The 22,817-nt window shown below is 40.8% G+C and overlaps 1 protein-coding gene across 1 annotated transcript in view; it reads right to left on the reverse strand.

Moving 5' to 3' along the window:
* The window catches only part of QRFPR (pyroglutamylated RFamide peptide receptor), a 48,989-nt gene extending 42,546 nt beyond the window's left edge, over positions 1-6,443 (reverse strand). Inside the window, exon 1 of the mRNA XM_036922993.2 lies at positions 5,743-6,443. Coding sequence (XP_036778888.2) covers positions 5,743-6,082 — 340 coding nt within the window. The 5' untranslated portion in view covers positions 6,083-6,443. The remainder of the gene's footprint in view (positions 1-5,742) is intronic.
* Positions 6,444-22,817: the final 16,374 nt, after the last annotated feature.

A 22,817-nucleotide genomic window follows, 5' to 3' on the forward strand; every position in this document is an offset into this window, starting at 1 on the left:
GTTTTTCATGTGAAATCTTATGCAAAACCCTATCTACTAAAGAGAGAAGGGAGATGCTCTGATGAAGTCTAGGAGCCTGCTGACTGTCACCCACTTATACTAGCCCCTGGCACTGTAGGAAAAATGGACCGAAAACCTTGTGAACGGATGTACTAAGTTAGAATTCGAGTTCTATTCTCCAGAACCAAGAGAATGACTCTTCTGGTCTTTCTCTGTATATCTTATGACCCAACAAAGAAGTCATCATCTCTGACTTCTTTCCAAATCCTTCTTGGGAAACTCCTCAAAGGTTAAGGGCATTAGTAACAATGTAATAAGGGGCACACAATAAAAGAATTGCCTCAGAGTTCCATGTTAGACTCCATTTTATGCAACCTGTTTTTGCATTTTCCATGTATTCTAACTCCAATTGCTATTTTTTAAAAATATAATACATATCTAACTTGTGCTGCTACATAAGCAGGCACTGTTCTATTTAAGCACTTTACACCCATTATTTCTTCTAACCTTCCTAATGGCCTAAGTCTTGGTGCTGTCAGAATTCACACTACATCAGTGGTTCTCAATTTTAGCTGACAATTATTATGTTTTCTGTTGGGGAACTTAACGAAAATCAGATACCTGGATACCACACTCGGACCAATTAAATCAGAACCGTTAGGGGTAGGGACAGGCATCATTTTTGTAAAAAACTCCCCAGCTGATTCCATGTATGGCCAAGACTAAAAATCAATGCTCTTAGAGTAATTTTCAGATCAGCTGCTGAGAAAATTAATGTTTACGTTTCCTCACCCAACCGAGTAGTCTTTGCGTGCAGTGACTGAGTATAGGTGAATGTGCACATTTCCCAGTGTGCTGCCATCACTCAGAGTGTTTTTGGAGCCCCTTTTTAGGAATTGTTTTTAGTCACTTTGCCAGTCACCATTAGAAGATTCTTTTCACTGCCCACAACAGCAAGAGCCACACAGTTCTGAGGGTCCCTGGGGAGACCATCCTTTTGCCTGGCTGTTAATGCATCCCCAGCAAAACTGAAGTGGCCACAGAGCCTGTAGCCTCCCAGCAAGGCCATCACTCCAGCCCTCCCTCAGGCACTCCTCATCTCACTTTATTAATGCTGAGTGAGAGCCATAAAGGAGGCTAGAATTAGAACTGATTTTCCTTCTCCTTCTGGGAGGTCTTCAGAATTAATGATCCTCATGCCTGCAATTTACAATTACCTCAGTCACCATGAGTCCCTTGCCCCTGGACCCAATCCAGACTCTGAACATCCCATAATCTGAGGCAACACCCCACCCCGACACTTCCACTGTGCTTTCTCCACTGTGCACTCTGGAACCCTGAGAGCAACAGAAACCCCTGCATTCTCCAACTTTTCTTTGAATGTGCCCTCACCCTTCTTGTTCTAACTAAAGCCTGGTTATTCCACAAGGACACGGCTCTCTCAACAACTTTGGTACCCAGTGTGCACTGCACATCCCCACGGAAATGCTGAGGACAAGAATGACTCATAGTACTATTAATAATAGTTCAGACCCTGAAAGAGGGACAAGCTAGGATGAGAGATTGTTGGGTGCTGATAAGGTGCCGATGTGTAACACCTGGCCTTCAGATCAGATGAGAGACTATGGCTTAAGATAATGATTAGATACTGGTTTCCGAATCAACAGCAAAGAAAGGAGAGTCCTGACTGTTCCATCAGAAATGAATGATGAAAGAAAAGAGTTTGTATACTAAGCTTCAGTGGACATGCACTCAAAAAATAAGAGGAAGTGTGAGAACCATCCAAAGGGAGAACTTAAAGAAAGAAGGAAAGAAGTTTATGGAAACCTAGAGAAGAGAACAAAGAGTTCTGGGGCATTGTTCAGAAACAAAACCTGCTGCGCTGAATTGAGCCAGAATATACAACACATACTCAGCCAGTGAATCTAGAAGAACACTGAGATATTTTGAAGAAAGAGGTGAAAGGAGAAGGAAGAAAGAGACAAAATAAGGAGAAGCAGGATGAAGATGAGGAGAGGTAGATTCCATGGCCCCAAGAGTGCAATGCACAAGTTTATTACTGGCATCAGACCAAAAAGATCAAAGAGTAGAATAAAGACAGACTTCCAAGATCTGACTCCTAATTGTTACAGCAACACAACTCCATCCTCGCATTAGTGGTAAAAGTCATAAGCACATGCTCCATGTTATTCTTGGAGGAATAGAATCTCCATTCCAGCTAGCTCCATGTTGGAAGACGTTCTGGGGAGTAATGTGAGGGTGAGTCAATTGGCAGATCAAAGATGGTTGATGCTGGGATGGCATTAAAGGCATGCAGAGGATGGAGCACCAGCTTGTCTCTATGCTGGCCAGCACTTGGATGCCAGGGACCAGTTGTGTCTCCTGACTTGAGTATAATTCAGGTACATAAACTAAATGTTTATGGATACATTGGTCTCATCTGTCATTCATGGTGTCATCACTGTACAAAAGGAAACTCAGTGTCCTTCCTCAGTGGTATGCTGGAAAGCAACTGAGTGGGTGTGTGTTTTAAGGCCTAATTTGTAGTTGCAGATTTCCACGGTGTAAATACTCCCACCAGGACAAATTTCAAGCCAACAACCTGATGTCCCTGAATGAGGAACTGGGTAGAGATGTGCACAATGGACCGTGTAAGTCAGTACAAGCTGGCTCCAGAGGCAGAGTGGACTAGTCTGAATGGCTGCTGGCACAGATCATTGAAAAACTCCCCTCAGGAGATTCTCTGTGCAGCCAGGTCTGAAAACCTTTACTTAAAGTGGTGCTTCTCAGACCTTCATGTGCGTATCAATCACCTGAGGATCTTGTCATATTGTAGGCTCTGACCCAGTAGGTGCTTTGGTGCCTAGCAAGGGAGATGAGTGAACTAAAAGAAAAAGAAAAAAAAAACAGTCATTGCCAGAAACGTTTGAGAGAAAGGCTTTGTAGAGAAGTTACAAACTGGAAGTTCATGAATTATTTTTCGCCAAACCCACAAAGAGGTTTTTGTTCACTCAATTGCATTTAACTTTCTAAATTTGATTTAAATGCCAATATGATAAAAATCTGTATTCCCAGCTTCTCTGAAAATAAAATAATAACAAAGCTATAACTACAGCAGCAAAAAAAGATGCAACAACACCGGGCACACCCCTGCCTGCAGCAATCTTCCCCTTCAAGGAGGCACAGTCTTCCTTCTGCCACTGTTGCCTCCTGGTGTTTATGTTTCCTACTTTACCGGTTAAAGAATTTGAGTATTCATATTTTAGGTTTTATAAAAATTTTAATAAACTTTTCCTCCCCAGTTGCATTAATTTACCTTTCTATCTCATTTCCTACCATGCCCCACATACAAACTGTATAATCTTCAAATGCCTTACAGTGTAGTGTTCTTGGAATTACCTTTTTTTCTCTCCTCCAGACTTTGGGTTGACCCCTAGAACATATCCATCTTTCTTTCTCTGCTGAAAACAGTCTAACTTATTCTTCAAGTTCCAGCTCAAACATTCCACCCTGTTGAAGCCTTCCTGACTCTTTCATGCTCCCGTAGCAAAGGAGACACTCTTCTATCAAATTCTATTTGTGCACGTTTTGGAGTATTTCTGTTCTCTGAGGTCCACAAAAGCATAGATGAGCTTTATTCATCTTGTATTACCAGTGGCTTTACCATGATTGGCATCCTCAATAGCTTCAAGAAATAATAAATTGTGGCTTAATTTTCTACTCTTAGATTACATGCCTTTGAACTCTTTTGTTAATTTGTCAAGGGAATTTTGCAATTACCATCCTATCTTATTAAGGACAAGTTAATTTGCTTTGTATCTCCACTACCTCTGCAAGCTCTTTCCTTACCCCTGAACTTCCATTTGGTGTTGCTTACTTGATTTATAAGAATATTTATTCTATAAATCTGGTCCCAAACAAACATATGCCACCTCCAATGAAACACTTCTTAACAGAATTAATACCTTACATGGAATGATCAATTTTTTTCAAAGCACTTTTACTAATACACTTGATTCCTAAACGAACCCTGTAAAATACTTTAGCAATGTATTACCCCTTTTCAGCATTTAGAAACTGAAATGAAATGTCCTCCATGAACTAGGAAGTAAGGAAAACAGTTTGATAAAAACCTTTGCAGTGTCCGCCTAAGTCCTCAGGAGGGATGGTGAATGTTCAGGCTTCCCCACACATCCTTCTGCAATACAGCGAGGGGCTAAACAGCTGCCTCATTCCACTTCCAGCCTTCTAGAATTCCTAATATTTATTGAAAAACTGAGACCCAGACAGGTTGGATTAACATGTGTTAGAGCCAAAATAGTAACCCAGGTCTTTTGATTCCCAGTATACGATCCCACTTGCTTAGCTATTTATGTTCATCTTTACAAATGGAGCTACAATCATGCAGCAATACAAACAGGCTTCATAAGTGTGTCTTCACAAGAAGTTGGGTATGAAAACTCCTGTGCCTTTTTCTCCAAAAATAAGTTATATATGATAATCAAAAGTCTTCCCATTAATTTTATGGAGCTAGTTCCACTGGGCAACTTTAAAATACCCAAGTGCAATGGTGTCCTTAGAGCACATACAAAGTCTATAATCTATATAAATCAACTCATAATTTTCTGTATTATGTGTCACTTTCAGGCTAATTCCATGTACTCTAAAGTGTAGCATTTTTGGAAATATTTGCACTACAGATGAGACGGCAATCAAAGATTTTAGCATCCTTGATTCACTAACAATAAACTCAGTGCAAATTAGAGGGAAAAAAAAGCAATGCACCAGTGAAATAAATTGGAGATCTCAAGTTGGTAATAGTGGCATGAAAGAAACACCCTCCATGAAATTAAAAGGAATTAGCAAAGGGGTGGAAATGACAGGGTTTGACAGCATAATGACCCATTTCTCTCACATTCTTTATATAATTCCAACCACTTTCTAAGATTTGATGTGATCACAAAAATACAGCCTCCCATGACAATGGGGATATAGCCAGTGCTTCCTCCCCCACCGTACACCATAAGCACTGGTGAGAATACAGCTCACCATCACTACTCCCAACTCAGTGACTCCGAATGGCTTCTCTGCCATTTCCACTCCCCTTCAGGAAGAAGGAGAAATTAAATCTCTTCTCCTTCATGAATGAGTTATGTTTTCTGTGTTCCTTTACCGTGCTGTAAATCTGTTAATCCAGTTTTTAAAAGGAAGGACTAGTCTAAGGTATTTTTTTTCCTGCAAATGTATTTATTATATTTCTTTTTAAAAAGTTTTAAGCCCACATATATTGCTTGGAGAACAAATACCTGTCTGGAAGCCACTCAGGCAACTGGGGAGGGAGCATGGAGGTTGAGGGATTGAAGTGATCTGGGGGTTGTTATTTTAAATACTTTATCGTACTTTTATTTTTTTTAAATAGAAAGAATCCTGGTAATTAAGGAAAAGGGAGCCGAAGTAACTGGAGACGCGTGGACTCCTAACCTTACTGCCTTTCCTAAGCGTTTCCCTAAACTCCATCGCTAAACTACAAGAACAGACGGTGGATGGAATCAAAAGTGGCAAAAAAACTTATCTCCAAATGGGGGCAAGTGAGGAAGTTCTAGGAAAGGACACTGGATTCATTCGGTAGAGAGCACAAGGTGAGGAAGTAGGAAGAGAGGGTGTGAATGTGGGGCTGCTGAGGTGGGGAGGAGGGTACCCCGGAACCTGGGGATTAAGGGAGAAAAAGCAGCTCGGACTCACCCCCCAGCCAGGTGTCGGAGATGTTCTGGAGCATAGTGACCGGGATACAGAAGAAGGCGATGAGCAGGTCGCTGAGTGCCAAGGAGCAGATGAAGATGTTGGTGACGGTGCGCATGGCCTTGCTGCGGGTCACCACGTAGACCACCAGCGCGTTGCCAAAGAGCGCCAGGGCGAAGATGAGCACGCCGGTGAGCACGAAGGCCAGTTTGGCTCGCCCGGGTAGCTCGGGGGTGTAGACGAGCGGCCGCAGCCGGTACAGCGCGATGAACTGCTCCCGCGTCAGGTTGTGGTCCCGCAGAAGCCGGGAGAACTGCTCCCGGGAGATGTTGAGAGACTGCATGCCGCGCGCCCCGGAGCCCCCGGCGCCCGGACAGCTTCTGCCCGCACTCGCGCGCGCGAGGGCTCCCGGCTGCGCTCAGGGAGCTGCGGGGTGAGGAGAACGGCGCAGATCAAACCCGCAATCAAAAGGCGGGAAGCCCAAGCATGGGAGACCGCCCCAATGACCAAAAATGTTCGCGGTTCAAAGAAAGTTCTTCCCTGCTCCTCCCTAAGGCGAGGGCTTTAGGCGGCCGTCGGGGACGCAGGGGCGCCGCGCGAGGGTCCGGCGCCTCTGGCTCTGCAGCCTCCCGCGGCGCGGGGAAAACAAGGGCGGGGGCTGCAAGTCGGCCGTGCGGACGCCGCCTCCCGCCCGCAGCGCGCGGGAAACACCTCCCTTGCTGCCCACTCCCTGCCGCCTTTCTCTTGCCCCAGGTCTTGCTTATGTGTAAATTTGAATATTGGGCTTTTCCACAGGGTCATAGCTACCCAAGGCAAAACAGGATTTACTTTCATTGTTTCTCTATTTTCAAAAATAATTATAGCACACAGGAAATTGTATCTTTCACCTAGTTTCTCCCATTATGTCTTACTTAATCATGGTACAATACAAAATCAGGAATTTGACTAGGTGCAACGTGTGTGTATAAGTCTGTGCCATTTTATCCCCAGTGTAGATTCCTGTAACCACCACCCAAATCATGGTGGAGAGCTATTCCATCACTACAAAGATGTCCCTCCTGCTACTCCTCTGGAGTCATTTCCAGCCTTTCCTTCACCACTTCTAAGCCCCGGCAATCAGTGATCTGTTCTCCATCTCTATGCTTTTGACAAAAGGTATATAAATGGAATCATGCAGTATAAAACCTTTCCATATTGATTTTTTCCCCACTCAGCATAATGCCATTTAGATCTATCCAACCTGCAAGTTTATCAGTACTTGTTCCTTTTTATTGCTGAGGAAATACATAGTATGCTGACCATTCACCGGTTGTAGGGCTTTTGGTTGTTTCCAGTTTGAGGCTATTATTAGTGAAGCTGCTATGAAAAATCATGTACAGGTTTTTGTTTGGACATACGTTTTCATTTCTCAGAGAAATGCCAAGAAGTTTGGTTGTTGATCTCTCACACATTGCTGATGGAAATGTAAAATGGCACAGTCTTTCTAAAAAGTAATGTGGCAATTTCTTAAAAACCTAAATATACAAACCATAGTTAAACCATAGTTATGTAAATCTTGTATTCAAGAGTGTGGGATGTTGGAATACAGATAGACATATAGGTCAATGTTATATAATTAGTTACATAAATCTTGAAGTCAGGTAGAGTGATGTCCCCTTTATTCTTCTTCTTTCAAAATTATTTGACACATTCTTGGGCCTGTGCCTTTTCATCTAAATTTTACAATGATCTTGTATGTGTGTATGAAAATCTTGCTGGGATTTGGTAGAAAGAGTCATCTTTATTATGTTGAACCTTCCAATCTCTGAATAGAGTATGTCTTACCATATATTTAGTTTTTCTTTGGTTTCTTTCAACATCATTTACAGCTTCCAGCAGTTTTATTATTATTATATATTTTTAGCATTTGCACATGGTATTGTATTTCTAATTTTCAGTTTCATGTGTTCATTGCTAATGTATGGAAATGTGATTTATTTTGTATGTTGATTTGGAAAGTTACTGAATTCACTTAGTTTTAGGAGGGTTTATTTTTCAGAGTTCTTAGGATTTCTCTCTATAAAGAGTCATGTCATTTAAGAAGAGAGGGTTTTATTCTTCCTTTCTGATCTGTATGCTTTATATTTCCTTTTCTTGCCTTATTATGATGGTTACAGACTCCAGTACTATGTTAAGTGGCAGTGAGGGGAATGGATATCCTTACCTTATCCCCAGTCTTCAGAGGAAGCATTTAGGCTTTTCCACCAGTATGATATTGGCTACACATGTTTTTTTTGGACTTGAGGATATTCCCCTCTGTTCTTAACTTACTGAGAGACTTTACCATAAATGATGTTGAATTTTGTCAGATACTAATTCTGCATCAATTGATATGATCATTTGGCATTTTTTCTTTGGCCTGTTAATGTGGATTACATGAACCATCCTTGAATATCTGAAATAAACCCCCCTTGGTCATGGTATGTAATAATTTTTACATATTGCTAAATTCTATTATTTTTTAATGATTTTCATGTCTATGCTCATAAGAGATACTGGTCTATAAATTTCTCTTTTTGTACTATCCTTGTCTGTTTTTGGTATTATAAAATAACAGAAAACATACATTAGTCTGTGCCCCCAGTTCAGAGCTACTGAAACGCTTGTAATTTCCTAAGAGAGAAGAGCACTGGGAGCATCTTTTTCTAATATTTGATCTTTAATTCCAGGTCCTGACATGAGCTCCTAAATCTCTTGGAACTTCCTGGCTGATAGAAATGTCTTTTGTTCACAAAACTGAAAGGAGAGGGAGGGAGGGGCTAGAAACACAAGGTTTGTAATGAAGAAAACTGAGCAGGTACTTATGCCAGCAAACCTATATTCCAGGAATATACAGCAACTGAGTAGAATATTTAGCTATCCATTTCCTAACAACTAAGGAGTCAGGGCCAAAAGATAATTATATTGGAGTATTGCAGTCTTCATCATCTAATAAAGAAAGGGAGCACAGTGGTATGTCAGAAGAGACCAATGGTTCTGGCTCTGAACTCTGGGAGGAATTTACCACATTGGTCTTTGTGGATAAAATGAGAGTTCCTATGGCCAGGATTCTCACCTGACCCTGGTTGACTAGCTCACTGCACACCTGTGGGCAATACATGGCTGTTGTCTCTATAAAAAGAGCTCCGCTCAGGGCTCTGGGAACAACACGGTGGCAGGGCTGCAAGGGTGCAGGAGAGCAGAGCAGAGGCTGGAGTGATAGCAGCACCAAGGACAGAGGCCCAGAGGATGGCTGTGCGGGAGGACTGTGCAGAGAGGCCCAGAGAACGGCTGTGTGGACAGAGAGGCCCAGAGGCAGAGACTGGCTTGCTGCATGCAGACTCGCTCTGAGTGAACGAGATTTTAGTGACTGACCTGCCACCTGGAAATAAAGCTGGGTATAACCCTTTCACCCCAAGAACGTTTTGCTGTCATTTTCTTTGGCCACACTAAATCCATAACAAACTTGCCCGGGGTTGAAACTCATTGGCAAAACCATCTTTATTACAAAAGAAGCATTGAAGTACATAATGCATGATGTCTTCCATAGTAGTGGGCATGCTGCACACAGCCATTTGTAATAACCACCTTGATGCAAGTTGATGGCATAATTCAAACTGTACTTCCATAAAATGATTTGTATGGAAAGCCAGCATAATGACCTTCAGGGATGCTGCTTTCTGGTGATTTGACCTGGTAGGAGAAAGTTTAAGGAATGTATAACCATTCATGTCTCATAAACAACCGGCCCTGGGGCGGAGCCAAGATGGCGGCATGAGTAGGACAGTGGGAATCTCCTCCCAAAAACATATATATTTTTGAAAATACAACAAATGCAACTATCACTAAAAGAGAGACCAGAAGACACAGAACAACAGCCAGACTACATCCACACCTGCGAGAATACAGTGCCTGGTGAAAGGGGTAAGATACAAGCCGCAGCCTGGTGGGACCCGAAGCCTCTCACCCCAGCTCCCGGTGGTAGGAGAGCAGTCAGAATGGGGAGGGAGAGGGAGCCCAGGACTGCTAAACACTCAGCCCTAGCCATCCACACTGGGAGTGCAGACACACAGTGCATGCATGGGGTGCTGGAAACTGGGGAAGCAGGACAGTAAGACATGAGAGCGGGTCCCACAGCCGGCGCCCCGGGACAAAGAAAAGCGAGTGCTTTTTGAAAGTCTTAAAGGGACAGGGACCGCACAACTGGATGGAAGCATCCCAGGTCACAGTCCAGCAGCTGGAAATTCCAGGGAACTCCAGGCGCACTAACACCCTGGGCAACAGCTCTGAGACCCCTCACAGAGGTAAACAGCCAAACAGCCCCCCGTCCATTACCCCTCCGGGGCCCCACCATAGCAGAAAAGTGGCCTGAGGCTGGTCATGATAACAACAAGGGAGCTTCCTCCATACCAGCCCGGCAAGATACAGAGACCGAGTCTACACGCAATTGCCCAACACGAGCCACTAGGGGTTGCAGCTGTCCCAGTAAAGAAAGGCCAGGAGCAAGTGGAAAGCCTTGGCTCTCCCAGCTGTTAGAAAGTCAATAGCTCACCATTGCACATATCAACATGAAAAGGCAAAAAAATTTGATCCAGACAAGACTAACCCAGGCAGCTTTGACATCTTCTATATCTTCCCCTGAGAAGGAACCTGGGAGATAGATATAACCAGTCTTCCTGAAAAAGAATTCAAAACAAAAGTCATAACCATGCTGATGGACTTGCAGAGAAATTTGCAAGAACTAAGGAGGAAGAACACAGAAATAAAACAATCTCTGGAAGGACTTCAAAACAGAATGGATGAGATGCAAGAGACCATTAATGGAATAGAAAACAGAGAACAGGAATGCAGAGAAGCTGATGCAGAGAGAGATAAAAGGATCTCCAGGAATGAAAGAATTTTAAAAGAACTGTGTGACCAATTGAAATGGAACAATATCCACATTATAGGGGTACCAGAAGAAGAAGAGAGAGAAAAAGGGATAGAAAGTGTCTTTGAAGAAATAATTGCTGAAAACTTCCCTAAACTAGGGGAGGAAATGGCCTCTCAGACCACAGAGGTACACAGAACTCCCATGACAAGGGATCCAAGGAGGGCAACACCAAGACACATAATCATTAAAATGGCAAAGATCAAAGACAAGGACAAAGTATTAAAGGAGGCAGCCAGAGAGAGAAAAAAGTTCACCTACAAAGGAAAACCCATCAGGCTATCATGAGACTTCTCAACAGAAAGCCTACACACCAGAAGAGAATGGCATAATATACTTAATGCAATGAAACAGAAGGGCCTCGGACCAAGACTACTGTATCCAGCACGATTATCATTTAAATATGAAGGAAGGATCAAACAATTCCCAGACAAGCAAAAGTTGAGGGAATTTGCCTCCCACAAACCACCTCTACAGGGCATCTTACAGGGACTGCTCTAGATGGGAGCACTCCTAAAAAGAGCACAGAACAAAACACCCAACATATGAAGAATGGAGGAGGAGGAATAAGAATGGAGAGAAATAAAGAGTCATTAGACCATGTTTATAATAGCTCAATAAGCAAGTTAAGTTAGACAGTAAGATAGTAAAGAAGCTAACCTTGAACCTTTGGTAACCACAAACTTAAAGCCTGCAATAGCAATAAGTGCATATCTTTCAATAATCACCCTAAATGTAAATGAACTGAATGTACCAATCAAAGGACACACAGTAATAGAATGGATAAAAAAGCAAGACCCATCCTTATGCTGCTTACAAGAGACTCACCTCAAACCCAAAGACATGCACAGACTTAAAGTCAAGGAATGGAAAAAGATATTTCATGCAAACAATAGGGAGAAAAAAGCAGGTGTTGCAATACTAGTATCTGACAAAATAGACTTCAAAACAAAGAAAGTAACAAGAGATAAAGAAGAACATTACATAATGATAAAGGGCTCAGTCCAACAAGAGGATATAACCATTATAAATATATATGCACCCAACACAGGAACACCAGCATATTGAAACAAATACTAACAGAACTAAAGGAGGAAATAGAATGCAATGCATTCATTTTAGGAGACTTCAACACACCATTCACTCCAAAGGACAGATCCACCAGACAGAAAATAAGTAAGGACACAGAGGCACTGAACAACACACTAGAACAGATAGACCTAATACACATCTATAGAACTCTACACCCAAAAGCAACAGGATACACATTCTTCTCAAGTGCACATGGAGCATTCTCCAGAATACACCACATAATAGGCCACAAAAAGAGCCTCAGTAAATTCCAAAAGATTGAAATCCTACCAACCAACCTTTCAGACCACAAAGGATTAAAACTAGAAATAAACTGTACAAAGAAACCAAAAATGCTCACAAACACATGGAGGCTTAACAACACGCTCTTAAATAATCAATGGATAAATGACCAAAACAAAATGGAGATCCAGCAATATATGGAAACAAACAACAACAACAACACAAAGCCCCAACTACTGTGGGACACAGCAAAAGCAGTCTTAAGAGGAAAGTATATAGCAATCCAGGCATATTTAAAGAAGGAAGAACAATCCCAAATGAATGGTCTAATGTCACAATTATCAAAATCGGAAAAAGAAGAACAAATGAGTCCTAAAGTCAGCCAAAGGAGGGACATAATAAAGATCAGAGAACAAATAAATAAAATTGAGAAGAATAAAACACTAGCAAAAATCAATGAAACTAAGAGCTGGTTCTTCGAGAAAATAAACAAAATAGATAAGCCTCTAGACAGACTTATTAAGAGGAAAAGAGAGTCAACACACATCAACAGAATCAGAAACAAGAAAGGAAAAATCACACCGGACTCCACAGAAATACAAAGAATTATTAGAGACTACTATGAAAACCTATATGCTAACAAGCTGGGAAACCTAGGAGAAATGGACAAATTCCTAGAAAAATACAACCTTCCAAGACTGACGCAGAATGAAACAGAAAATCTAAACAGACCAATTACTAGCAAAGAAATTGAAGCAGTAATAAAAAAACTACCAAAGAACAAAACCCCCGGGCCAAATGGATTTACCTCGGAATTTTATCAGACATACAGAGAAGACATAATACCCATTCTCCTTAAAGTTTTCCAAAAAATAGAAGAGGAGGGAATCCTCTCAAACTCATTCTATGAAGCCAAAATCACCCTAATACCAAAACCAGGCAAAGACCCCACCAAAAAAGAAAACTACAGACCAATATCCCTGATGAATGTAGATTCAAAAATACTCAACAAAATATTAGCAAACCGAATTCAAAAATACATCAAAAGGATCGTACACCATGACCAAGTGGGATTCATCCCAGGGATGCAAGGATGGCACAACATTCTAAAATCCATCAACATCATCCACCACATCAACAAAAAGAAAGACAAAAACCACATGATCATCTCCATAGATGCTGAAAAAGCATTCGACAAAATTCAACATCCATTCATGATAAAAACTCTCAACAAAATGGATATAGAGGGCAAGTACCTCAACATAATAAAGGCCATATATGATAAACCCACAGCCAACATCATACTGAACAGTGAGAAGTTGAAAGCTTTTCCTCTGCGATCGGGAACAAGACAGGGATGCCCACTCTCCCCACTGTTATTCAACATAGTACTGGGGGTCCTAGCCATGGCAATTAGACAAAACAAAGAAATACAAGGAATCCAGATTGGTAAAGAAGAAGTTAAACTGTCACTATTTGCAGATGACATGATATTGTACATAAAAATCCCTAAAGACTCCACTCCAAAACTACTAGAGCTAATATCAGAATTCAGCAAAGTTGCAGGATACAAAATTAACACACAGAAATCTGTGGCTTTCCTATACACTAACAATAAACTAATAGAAAGAGAAATCAGGAAGACAATTCCATTCACAATAGCATCAAAAAGAATAAAATACCTCGGAATAAACCTAACCAAGGAAGTGAAAGACCTATACCCTGAAAACTATAAGACACTCTTAAGAGAAATTAAAGAGGTCACTAACAAATGGATTCTCATCCTATGCTCCTGGCTAGGAAGAATTAATATCGTCAAAATGGCCATCCTGCCCAAAGCAATATACAGATCCGATGCAATCGCTATCAAACTACCAACAGCATTATTCAATGAACTGGAACAAATAGTTCAAAAATTCATATGGAAACACCAAAGACCCCAAATAGCTAAAGCAATCCTGAGAAGGAAGAATAAAGTGGGGGGGATCTCACTCTCCAACTTCAAACTCTACTGCAAAGCCACAGTAATGAAGACAATTTGGTAATGGCACAAGAACAGAGCCACAGACCAGTGGAACAGAATAGAGACTCCAACCTTTAACCCAAACATATATGGTCAACTAATATTCGATAAAGGGACCATGGACATACAATGGGGAAATGACAGTCTCTTCAACAGATGGTGCTGGCAAAACTGGACAGCTACTTGTAAGAGAATAAAACTGGATCACTGTCTAACCCCATACACAAAAGTAAATTCAAAATGGATCAAAGACTTGAATGTAAGTCACGAAACCATAAAACTCTTAGAAAAAAACATAGGCAAAAATCTCTTAGACATAAACATGAGTGACCTCTTCTTGAACATATCCCTCTGGGCAAGAGAAACAAACGCAAAAATGAACAAATGGGACTATATCAAGCTGAAAACCTTCTGTACAGCAAAGGACACCATCAACAGAACAAAAAGGTATCCTACAGTATGGGAGAATATATTCATAAATGACAGATCTGATGAAGGGTTGACATCTAAAATATATAAAGAGCTCACACACCTCAACAAACAAAAAGCAAATAATCCAATTAAAAAATGGGCAGAGGAGCTGAATAGACAGTTCTCTAAAGAAGAAATTCAGATGGCCAACAGACACAGGAAAAGATGCTCCACATCACTTGTTATCAGAGAAATGCAAATTAAAACCACAATGAGATATCATCTCACACCAGTAAGGATGGCCAGCATCCAAAAGACAAACAACAACAAATGTTGGCGAGGCTGTGGAGAAAGGGGAACCCTCCTACACTGCTTGTGGGAATGTAAATTAGTTTAACCATTGTGGAAAGCAATATGGAGGTTCCTCAGAATGCTCAAAATAGAAATACCATTTGACCCAGGAATTCCACTTCTAGGAATTTACCCCAAGAATGCAGCACTGCAGTTTGAAAAAGACAGATGCACTCCTATGTTTATCGCTGCACTATTTACAATAGCCAAGATATGGAAGCAACCTAAATGTCCATCAGTAGATGAGTGGATAAAGAAGTGGTACATATACACAATGGAATATTATTCAGAAATAAGAAGAAAACAGATCCTACCATTCACAACAACATGGATGGAGCTAGAGGGTATTATGCTCAGTGAAATAAGCCAGGTGGAGAAAGACAAGTACCAAAGGATTTCACTCATATGTGGAGTATAAGAACAAAAGAAAACTGAAGGAACAAAACAGCAGCAGAAGCACAGAACCCAAGAATGGACTAACAGTTACCAAAGGGAAAGGGACTGGGGAGGATGGGTGGGAAGGGAGGGATAAGGGCAGGAGAAAAGAAAGGGGGCATTACGATTAACATGTATAGTGGCAGGGGGGGCACGGGGAGGGCTTTGCAACACAGAGAAGACAAGTAGTGATTTTATAGCATCTTACTATGTTGATGGACAGTGACTGTGAACGGGTATGTGGGGGGGACTTGGTGAAGGGGGGGAGCCTAGTAAACATAATGTCCTTCATGTAATTGTAGATTAATGATACCAAAATAAAATTTAAAAAAAATAACCAGCCCTGAATATGATTTTTCTTTGTCAGGCTTTGGACAGGAACCCATACATACAGGAAATGGATCTAAACTGAGATAAATGAGGTAATCTCTGCTGTTCATTGAGAAAAGATCTGTGTGCTCTGGATACAACATATCTACCAGTTAATGGATTTGTTAAGAACAGCTATGTTGTCCTACTTAAGTGGACCCTATTTAAGTGGTCCTATTTAAGTGGACCCCTCAATTCTGCACGGAGGTCAGCAACAGACTGTGTAACTGTAAAGCATGAGGGGGACTGACTTAACCAGTGGTGGCTGAAAAATTGCCACTGAAAATCTTTAGGAAATCAAAAGACCAAGAGAAATGGTGTGCACTGGACCAGGGTAAATTCTTAATCTCCTCAAGAAGGAAAATGGGGATTTTAAACTATAAATTTGAGGCCAGTAAATTTCTGTAATAACTTAATAATGGGAGTTTATGAGCACAGGTTTTTAGTAAGAACAGTTTTGTCAGACCTCTTTTTAAGTGTTGCTGAACAGCAGAACACTGTGGTCAGGGAATAAACTGTTTTTCCATTAAGCCCAGCTCTGTCACTTACTAACTGCAGAAGCCCCAAATGACTTTATCTAGGTCTCAGTTTCCTTGACTTATAACCTGGGGTTTATAATACCCATTTAATGGTTCTATTGAGAGCAGTAAGCACAATAATTACTGTAAAGTGTCTAGCTCAGTGCCTAACAAAAAGTGGTTGATAAACATTAGTCATTGTGATTTCCTTCTGTCAAAATTTTTTTAAAAAGCATAGATTAAAAAGAATGTTATGAGTTTAAGACTCAAAATAGTCAGGAAATGTCATTGTGTTAAAATTCTTTTTTTGTCCCTAGATGTGGTCCCTAGAGAGTAACTTTCTATTTCAGTCTCCAAAAGTTATTTCTTTCAAACACATATGTTATTTAGGATTTGACCATGAGTGGAGCACAGGAGTGTTGTAGCTGAATGTTAGAAAGTTCTTAGGGTCCTTGAAGGGAACCTTTCCATTTAGGTTTTAAACACCCTAACATTAACTGACTTGCCTATAATTTATGTTTTAATAAAACAAGGATTTCATGCAATATATTGCTGAATAAATAAGGTGTGATTCAATTTACTATATGTGAGAACAGTGGTTATTTCTGGGTGGTATAAGTGCAGATGTTTTTTAGTTACTTTGTTTTGGTTATAAGTTTTCCTACAATGAATATACAAGTAGGTAAATACTTTGAAATTTTCAAAGTAGAGCAACCAGGAATGTCAAACCCTAAAATTTTATAATTGGATAAGAGAATGCTTGGCATGTATTTGTTTAAAGTTGCTAGTCAATTGGATTTAGTGAACAAGAATCACAGCCTCTAGCCTTTGAGAAAAATCACAAATGTATTTCAGAATATCTGTTTATTTATTCATCAAACATATTGTTCCCAAGATATGCCTCATGCAGTTATGTATTAGAAATAAAATGATAAATTAGATACAGGCAGAGACTTTTGGCCTGGTTGAACAAAAACCTAAATTCTCCTAAATCAGAAGTTCTTGGGCTTAGAGGCACATCGAATCATCTGGGGAGCCCTTGACACCGACAATACCCAGGCCCCATCTGCAGAGGTTCTGGTAAAATGACAAAGTGATTCAGGTGACTAATTTACAGCCACAAAAATGGGTATTGAAACCACAGCCTGAAAGATAGATATTGAAACTGACAAATGAAGGATATATGGAGGAGTGAGCAGAGGTGACAGGAAGGATAAACCTGGGGTGGGGGCCAGACATGGATGGCAGAAGTGATAAGGGATGTGGCATGTGTGTTGAGGAATGAGAACCTCGGTAACACCGTGCACCTGCATTTAGGTGTGCCCTGTTGGAACATCAGAGGAGGTAATGTGATTTTTAAAATATTATACTAAGAGGGCCTACCCACTTTATTAAAGGAAAAATCTGTACCAGCCATCCTGAGACTGGTGGGGGAAAACTGCTAGAAGCCTGTGACACAGCTCAGTAAAATAAAATTCCATGTGCACATAAATAATTTATCACAAACCCCAGCTCTACTGGAGAGAATGCTGCCAAACTTCAGGCTCAAATGGCACTTAGGATGGGTCAGGCTAGAAAAGACCAATAAGCAGAACACACAGGAACCCTAGGGCAGTGGAGGTCACTGGGCCAAGTCTAAGCAGTCAGCAGTAAAGTGAAAAACATCTAGGAAGATTGACAAATTGAGTGGCCTGGCAATAGGCCTAGGGCCAGGAGAGCAGGCTGTGGGCACCAGTGAGACACAGCAGTAGGTGGCCAGTCTAGGCTAAGGGCTGGAATTAGGGGCTCAGACTACTGACCCCAGAGGGTGAAAGGGAATAAGAAAGGACCCTTATCTCAAATCAGGGCTTGCATCACAGGCTGGAATGTACAGGTAAATGTGGAGAAGAGAAAAACCGAGACATAGTTCTTAAAACTAAGGTATAAAGAAGGATATGATCACAGAAATAAGTCAACAGCCTATCTGAGAAAGGACTTAAGGTCAGACTAGGATCAATGACTATGTAAATGTTGACCTCACAGAGTGACTGTTTCATACCCCTCATGGAGGAAATGCTCAGGGTCCCCAGCCAGGCTAACTTGGCAGCAGCTGCATTTAAATGTCTTCAGCTGTAGGTCCTCAAGGGTCTCGTATCAGCAAGCCTGCCAGACATTATACACAGGGTGGATGTGGTTTCCACAGAGAAGGAAACAACCAGAGATACCCCTTCTTGGAGCCGAAGGCTGGGAGAGCCCTTCTCCCTCATGCTGCACATCGGAGGAGGTAAGTAACTCTCCTTGGGTCTTGCTGACCCATGAGCAATTTGTTTCTGTGCTGAACTTGAGTGTTGAGAAAGTTGAAAGGTGGTAAATGAAGCACATTGGCCAGGCACTTAGCATGGGGTAAGAACACCTGCCATGCAGGCCAGGGCTGCTAGGGAGCATTTCATGAGCGCTGTGACAGTGGGCCTGCGGGTAGGAGCAAAGAGGCTTGTTTGTTGGCTTGAGTTTGGAGGGATGGGGAGAGAATCACTTGTTCATTTAAGAAAGAAAGGCATGACAATTATGTTAACAAAATTTTCATAGGAATGTACATTGTCAATATTAACACATGGTGTTAAGATAAAGTCCCAGTACATAGTACGTGGTTTAATTTCCATTATATAAACAATGAGAAAGGAGGTTTGTTCTGAGGGTAGAACAATAAAAACTGGGTTTAGATCAAGCAGATACTACTGAGCTGGCGTTTATTTAGGAGGATTTGTATTATCATCAGTCTGGTTTGTAAGCAAAGGGCACTTGATGTGTGCCTATGAATGCCTGCTGCTACAACTACTCCATTTAAAAACATAAAAATTAAATAAGAGGCAGAATAATATTAAGGTTAAGAGCCAAATAGGGCAACATTCATGACTCTTCTACTCACAAAGTGGGTGACTCTGGGCATGTCACCTTATTTACTGTCTCTTATTTTCATCAACTGTAACTTGTAAATAACGAGTACTGCAGGGTTCGAGTGAGGATTAAATGGGCTTTTATTCATAAAATGCTTACAGCAGTGCCTAGTACATAGCAGGCATATTATAACAAGGGTTTCCTGTTATGATAAGTCTTACATATTATTTTACCAATCTCCCTTTAAACCCAGAGTTCCTTAACTTGGCTACATGTTGGAATCTCCTGGGCAACTTTAAGATGTGTGACATCTTGTCCCCCCATTGAGATGTTTTTTTTATTAAGGTATCATTGATGTACAATCACATGAGCAACATTGTGGTTACTAGATTACCCCATTATCAAGTCCCCACCACCTACCCCATTATAGTCACTATCCATCAGCATAGTAAGATGCTATAGAGTCACTACTTGTCTTCTCTCTGCTATACTGCCTTCCCTGTGCCCCTACTACATTATGTGTGCTAATCGTAATGTATCTTATTCCCCTTATCCCACCCTTCCCACTGACCCTCACCAACCCCTTTCCCTTTGGTAACTGTTAGTCCATTCTTGGGTTCTGTGAGTCTGCTGCTGTTTTGTTCCTTCAGTTTTTGCTTTGTTGTTATGCTCCACAGATGAGCGAAATCCTTTGGTACTTGTCTTTCTCCACCTGGCTTATTTCACTGAGCATAGTACCCTCTAGCTCCATCCATGCTGTCGCAAATGGCAGAATTTGTTTTCTTCTTATGGCTGAATAATATTCCATTGTGTATGTGTACCACATCTTCTTTATTCATTCATCTACTGATGGACACTTAGGTTGCTTCCATTTCTTGGCTATTGTAAATAGTGCTGCAATAAACATAGGGGTGCATATGTCTTTTTGAATCTGGGATCCTGTATTCTTAGAATAAATTCCTAGGAGTGGAATTCCTGGGTCAAATGGTATTTCTGTTTTTATTTTTTTGAGGAAACTCCATATTGCTTTTCATAATGGTTGAACTAGTTTACATTTCCACCAGCAGTGTAGGAGGGTTCCCTTTTCTCCACATCCTTGCCAGCACTTGTTGTTTGTCTTTTGGATGGTGGCAATCCTTACTGGTGTGAGGTGATATCTCATTGTGGTTTTAATTAGCATTTCCCTGATTATTAGTGATGTGGAGCATCTTTTCATGTGCCTGTTGGCCATCTGAATTTTTTCTTTGGAGAAGTGTCTGTCCAGATCCTCTGCCCATTTTTTAATCGGGTTATTTGCTTTTTGGGTGTTGAGGTATGTGAGCTCTTTGTTTATTTTGGATGTCAACCCCTTACCAGATATGTCATTTATGAATATATTCTCCCATACTGTAGGATGCCATTTTGTTCTACTGATGGTGTCCTTTGCTGTACAGAAGCTTTTTAGTTTGATATAGTACCACTTGTTCATTTTTGCTTTTGTTTCCCTTGCCTGGGGAGATATGTCCATGAAAAATTTGCTCATGTTTATATTCAAGAGAGTTTTGCCTATGTTCTCTTCTAATAGTTTTATGGTTTCATGACTTACATTCAGGTCTTTGATCCATTTCAAGTTTACTTTTGTGAATGGAATTAAACAGTAATCCAGTTTCATTCTCTTACATGTAGCTGTCCAGTTTTGCCAACACCAGCTGTTGAAGAGGCTGTCATTTCCACATTGTATAACCATGGCTCCTTTTTTGTATATTAATTGACCATCTATGCTGGGGTTAATCTCTGGACTCTCTAGTCTGTTCCACTGATCTATGGGTCTGTTCTTGTGCCAGTACCAAATTGTCTTGATTACTGTGGCTTTGTAGTACAGCTTGAAGTTGCTTGAAGTTGGGAAGTGAGATCCCCCCTGTTTTATTCTTCCTTATAAGGATTGCTTTGGCTATAACAGGGTCTTTTGTGGTTCCATATGAATTTTAGAACTATTTGTTCCAGTTCGTTGAGGAATGCTCCTGGTATTTTGATGGGATTGCATTGAATCTGTAGATTGCTTTAGGCAGGTTGGCCATTTTGACAATATTAATTCTTCCTACACAAGAGCATGGGATGAATTTCCATTTACTAGTGTCCTCTTTAATTTCTCTTAAGAGTTTCTTGTAGTTTTCAGGGTATAGGTCTTTCACTTCCTTGGTTAGGTTTATTCCTATGTATTTTATTCTCTCTGATGCAATTGTGAATGGAATTGTTTTCCTGATTTCTCTTTCTGCTAGTTCATCATTAGTGTATAGGAATGCAACAGATTTCTGTGTATTAATTTTGTATCCTGCAACTTTGCTGAATTCAGTTATTACTTCTAGTAGTTTTGGGGTGGATTCTTTAGGGTTTTTTATGTACAATATCATGTCATCTGCAAACAGGGACAATTTGACTTCTTCCTTGCCATCTGGATGCCTTTTATTTCTTTGTGTTTTCTGATGGCCGTGGCTAGGACCTCCAGTACTATGTTGAATAAAAGCAGCGTAAGTGGGTATCCTTTCTTGTTCCTGATCTTAGAGGTAAAGCTTTCAGTTTTTCACTGTTATGTACGATGTTGGCTCTGGATTTGTCATATATGGCCTTTATTATGTTGAGGTACTTACCTTCTATACCCATTTTGTTGAGAGTTTTTATCATGAATGGGTATTGAATTGTGTCAAATGCTTTTTCATCATCTATGGAGATGATCATGATTTTGCCCCCCTCCAAGATATTGATGTAACTAATTTGGATGCAACCTGGGCATCAGATAGTGTAAAAGCTCCCTAGGTGATTCTAATGGGTATTAAGTTTGGAATCACTGATATAAATGATGACTCCCTTTCTTTAAGTAATAAGAGCATTTCATTTAATTATTGATTGTTTTTTAAATAAATGAGTCTATCTATCCACTAATAACAGCTAATCAAACTTCAGACATAGAAACAACTTGAAAGAATTAGCTTTGTGACCCAGTTTGGGAAGTGATAGTGTTGAGTCTATAATGCTTGTTTTATGGCTTCTCATACTATAAGAACAACTGTAAAAAGTATGTAAACCAACAAATAATCACTAAATGGATTGAGCAAGGGGTCACCTGGGCAGATGCTTTGTCAAGGGAGCCACAAGAGGGAAAAGTCGTGTCAGAATGGTGTGTGCACTCACAGAAAGACTGCACTCAGAAGCCTTCCTTATTTCTGTGGGTGGTTTTATGATGAGGGTAATATGTAATTTATGATTAGTTAATATAGTTCCTACAATAGTGTAGCCCACACGCTACTGGTTTCAACAGAGATTCTCCCCCAGGGCCACTCTAAGTCATTGCCACAAAAATAGTTACCGATGCTACATTTTCCAGAAAAATGCCAGAGTATCATAGAATGTGAAATGCATTTTTATTCAGAGTCTGAGTAGCAAATAGGTTTTTTTGGGGTTTTGTGGGTGTTTTTGGACAAAAGGAGATTAAAGTGTTTGCATCACCCATTAGCACAGCAGAATCCAGTGACTGCAGAGACCACAGCCACAGAATAGCAAGCAGACACTGGGTGTTCAGATTCAAGAGTTAGAGAGCTGCACAATTCCTGAGGTTAGTAAGCAAGGCAGCCAGCCAGAATTTTGTTCAGTGTTTAGAAGGAAGCAACATTTTATGAAGAAATTTGTTTACCAAATTTGGAGTAAACAAAAGCAGTGAAGTTCTCTATGATTTGTATTGGGAATTCTGACGTGCATAGGACAGGCATGGACATAAGGAAAGCAACCTTTAGCTGCACTGATCAAAGGCTATGGCCAGTTCTTTAGTGAGAAGGTAGAAGCCATCCACGTCTACTGTATG

Source organism: Manis pentadactyla, chromosome 5 (assembly GCF_030020395.1).
Source record: "Manis pentadactyla isolate mManPen7 chromosome 5, mManPen7.hap1, whole genome shotgun sequence".
In the NCBI taxonomy this organism is placed as follows: domain Eukaryota; kingdom Metazoa; phylum Chordata; class Mammalia; order Pholidota; family Manidae; genus Manis; species Manis pentadactyla.